The sequence below is a fragment of the Telopea speciosissima genome, chromosome 11 (assembly GCF_018873765.1).
Source record: "Telopea speciosissima isolate NSW1024214 ecotype Mountain lineage chromosome 11, Tspe_v1, whole genome shotgun sequence".
Classification (NCBI taxonomy): Eukaryota; Viridiplantae; Streptophyta; class Magnoliopsida; order Proteales; family Proteaceae; genus Telopea; species Telopea speciosissima.
This window is the reverse complement of record NC_057926.1, coordinates 34,659,134-34,663,611: the sequence shown is the minus strand read 5'-3', so window position 1 is coordinate 34,663,611 and position 4,478 is coordinate 34,659,134. Positions and strand designations below refer to the sequence as shown.

Sequence of the window (4,478 nt, the reverse complement as noted above, 5' to 3'; positions counted from 1 at the left end):
TTGAAAAATTACCATCCGTATTCGTTTGGAAACTATCCGTATCCGTTCAATAACTAATCGGATACGGATTCGGATAGATCCCCATTTCTGATAGGATATCTAAGCCGTTTAACTTTCCATTTACACATTGTGTGGATGACTATACTATTGCCTAAAATGACCATAGGTGAGGTTTTGAAGAATGAGTTGCATATTTTCGGTCTTGTGCCCAGTATGCCCTTAGATAGATCCTTTTGGAGGGCAAGGATCTACGTTATCGACACCATGTAGCTAAGATTTTCCTGATTTTCTGGGCTATCTACTTTCCTCCTACTTTCATTTTCCATTGTTCTCTTTTCTTATCCAATTTCTTCATTTTTATTCTTCATTCCTCTTACTTCCCACCCCCCCCCCCCTTTGTGAGGACCTCAGTTCTCTCTACTTTAATTTGAATGGAACCAAGTAGCCAACCCCATTTAGTTGGGATAAGGCTAAGTAGTTGTTGTTGTTGTATTCTGTTCGGTTATCTATTGTAAGTCTTGTGGATACCTCAAAAGATTATAGAGAGAACTCCACTTTTACGCTCCACCACTTTGTTCTCAGTTGGTTGGACAGTCACAGACTCACCTTAAACCAATCAAATTAAACAAAAAAAGGTATAACTTAGAAAGCAAAATAAGCCTCTACTGTCTATATTAACCAACTTTACCTAGGGATCTCTTCTCACAATAATTCTAGATCCAATCCTGATCACCATGGGAAAAGAAGCAGAAGAAGCTACACACATTGTCATTCTACCCTCACCAGGGATGGGTCACCTCATCCCAATGGCTGAGTTTGCAAAGCGCCTCGTTCTCTATCACAACTTCTCAGTAACCTTCACTATCCCATGTGATGGTCCTCTCCCCAGAGCCCAGAAAGAACTCCTTGATTCCCTCCCCAAAACCATAAATTCTGTGTTACTCCCACCGGTTAATCTTGATGATCTCCCCTCCGATGTACTTCCCGAAGTTCGCATTTGTCTCACCATTATTCGTTGTCTTCCCTCTCTTCGTGAGGTACTTAAGGACCTAAATACCACTTCTAGTCTCTCTGCCTTAGTTGTTGATCTCTTTGGCATTGATGCATTAGAAGTTGCCAAGGAATTCAAGCTTCTCTCTTTCCTCTTCTATCCCTCTACAGCTATGTCGGTGTGGTTTTTCTTATATTTGCCAAAGCTAGATGAAATGTACTCTTGTGAGTATAGAGACCTATCCGAACCGGTTAAATTGCCCGGGTGTGTACCGGTTCGTGGAAGTGATTTAGCTGACCCGATTCAGGATCGAACGAATGAGGCCTATTCATTTATTCTTAACCTCTGTAAACGTGTTGTGGTGGCTGATGGTATTTTGTTGAATAGCTTCATGGATTTGGAACCGGGTGCAATCAAGGCTTTTATGGAAGGTGGAGAGTTGTGCACATTGCAGATCTACCCGGTTGGACCACTCATACGGACCGGTTCAGGAGATGAGGGTGATCCAAATGAATGCCTTAAGTGGTTGGATGATCAACCAGATGGGTCTGTTCTGTTTGTTTCGTTTGGGAGTGGAGGAGTTTTGTCACCAGAGCAGCTGAATGAATTGGCCTTCGGCTTGGAACAAAGTGAGCAAAGATTTTTATGGGTTATTAGAAGCTCGACTCGTAAATCTGTGAATGCCAACTTCTTTGATGCCCAAAGCATTGAGGATCCATTTTCACACCTACCACAAGGGTTCTTAGAAAGAACCAAAGGAAGAGGCCTTGTGGTGCCCTCATGGGCTCCTCAAATCCAAGTGCTAAACCATGGCTCGACCGGAGGGTTCTTGACTCATTGTGGGTGGAACTCAACTTTGGAGAGCATTGTCCATGGTGTGCCCTTGATTGCTTGGCCACTCTATGCAGAGCAAAGGATGAATGCAGTGATGCTTGTGGAGGACATGAAGGTGGCACTGAGACCCAAAGAGAGAGAAGATGGAATTATTGGGAGAGAAGAGATTACAAAGGTGGTGAGGAACCTAATGGAAGAAGAAGAAGGGCAGAGGGTAAGAAGCAGGATGAGGGAGCTCAAGGATGCAGCAGCCAGGGTGTTAAGTGAAGAAGGATCTTCAACACAGTCACTCTCTGAGGTGGCACAGAAATGGAGGACCCATTAGCATTATTTGTTTGAATAATTTTTTAATAAAAATTTAGGGGTTAGCCTGGGTCCCTGATAATATTTGGGTTAAAACAAAAAAACTTTAACCATTATAGTATTTTGGACCCATGTTTCTTTTTATTGTGGTGAAAATAGAATCTCTTATAAGTTAACCCAAAAAAAAAATAGAATCTCTTATAACAATGAGATTTGATTTTATTATTGGATTCGGGAAGGGTATTTTCCACTTTGTTTAATAGGGTTTTGTTTAATAGGGTTGGGAGTTAATGATCAACCCATAGTCCAATCATGACTTCACATCATGAATGACACCATGGTTCCTATGAGGGGAAAATTAATCCTATAATTTTTGTTTTTATTATTATTATTATTATTATTTTGGCTGGAAAGATCCTGTAATAGTAAGTTGACTATTTTTTAGTAAAAGAATCGGAAATGTTTGTGAAACTAAGAATTTGTTAAGTTTTAGTTCAATTAAAGTCAAAGAAAGAATTCCTTCTTTTTGAGACGGTTCAATTTCCAAGCTACATTGCTGAAGAGCTTGGGATTGACTTGATGTCAAGATCTAGATTTAGATTCTATTAGTAGGGGGTAGTTCTAGTTCTTTAATTGGGATTGCCCAGGTCTTTGTTACTTTATATTTAATTTTCTTTCCTTCTCATTAATGAATCCTCTTAGCGAGAAAAAAAAAAAAAAAAGGCCAAAGAAAGAATTCCTTCTTGTGTATATTCATTTCTAGAGTATGTTTGGAGGCTAAATTTAAGATGCTTTTAGTTTTTGTGGAATGTGTTATATAATGGTATTCTTGTCAAACAAATCTTAAAAAATTGGATATATGTTGAAAATAATTGTGTTTTTTGTAATGATCAATAATGAATCAATATGACATCTTCTCTTATCATGTAGTTTTTCTAATAGAACATGGGTTGCTGAGCCTGTGGGACTCAAAACAGGCTTCATGGTTGATTATGGCTCTTTGTCACATTTAGAGCTCAGATGGTTTTTTTGGTGTCATCTTTGTATTTTATTTCGTCCCACAAGAACCAATTCTTTTATTGAGTTGAATATGTTTGCTTCTGTTGTTGGATATATGTGTCCATCAAACCCAGTTTGGATTGTATTGAACCATTTATACATGTTTGTTTATTATTATCACACGCGATATGAAATTATTGAGCATTATGTGTCCTTAAATTTACACTTAAAATGGTAGTCACGATCAGGGTTTGGGATGGGCACCCTTAACATATGGTCGTCGCATTAGGTACACTTAGGCATGTTGATGTCAGGGTACGAATGCGAGTACACATATTGTTGTGTATTGACAAAGAATCTATTTATGTCGATTCCCTCATGCGTTACTGCCAGATATAAGTAAGGGATAGACATACGTCATTGAGACCCAGTACCTGAGAGGATCTTGTCACTACAAAATGTAAAGACATTCTATGGTTTATCAATGACTGAAGTTCTAAGAACCAAAGTAGGTATTATGATAATGTGCGAACATTTTGTGAGTGAAAGAGTTACTCAGCATAGTCGCCACTATCCGATTGGGGAACATCAAATAAGAGGTTGTCTGTGGATGATTGGATGAGAATCAGGATCCTGTGACATTTTGGATTTTATTTTGCAAAACTTATTTTCACATAAAATGATAGATAGTATGTATGTTTTTTATTAAAAATGTTTGATCACATTTTACGGATTCCTATCACATACACAGATGCTCTGATATGGACATGTACTATGGAATGGGGTTTGGCCGTATATGTATATATGCACCAGATTCTTTAATGATGATGTTGATTAGTGGAGGGTCGGTATATAATAAGTTGTCATTATGTAAGGGAAAATTTGGGATTTCCTAATTAATTAATTAGTTTATTTAATTTAATGGATGTGGTGCTATTATTTAACTATCCATTAAATAAAAAATAAATAATTATTTATTATTCCCCTTAAGATTCTGCTTCTTCACCAATTAGAAGCACACTGGGATTAAACAGGTTCAAGTCAAAGAGGTAAGAGAGTCAAAACTCTCACTGGGAAAGCAAAAATATTTATATCTAAGGGAGGGTATCGGCCAAACACTCTTGGCTGAAATTTCTCTGTCTCTCTCTCTCTCTCTCTCTCTCTCTCTCTCTTTGTCTCTTCTCCTTCTTGCTCTCCAGTGTGTTTGAGCGTGTGGGTTCTGGAAACCCTGATTTGTGTGAAGCTTTGAGGAGACATTGAATTGACTTTGAGAACCTGGGCTGCACCAAAGAAGGTTCAAGATTGTTTTATCTGGTGTCCTCATTGGAGGAAGAACCACTATCTGGAGGAG

The 4,478-nt window shown here is 38.4% G+C and overlaps 1 protein-coding gene across 1 annotated transcript; it reads left to right on the top strand.

The window, feature by feature from the left end:
- The first annotated feature begins 704 nt into the window (after window positions 1–704).
- LOC122645497 (hydroquinone glucosyltransferase-like) lies at window positions 705–2,150 on the top strand. The gene has a single exon (XM_043838810.1). The coding sequence runs from the start codon at window positions 735–737 to the stop codon at window positions 2,148–2,150; it is 1,416 nt and encodes a 471-aa protein (XP_043694745.1). The 5' UTR covers window positions 705–734.
- Window positions 2,151–4,478: the final 2,328 nt, after the last annotated feature.

Bases quoted from the DNA above. Each gene is read 5' to 3' on its own strand.
- LOC122645497 (XM_043838810.1), top strand. From the start codon at position 735: ATGGGAAAAGAAGCAGAAGAAGCTACACACATTGTCATTCTACCCTCA.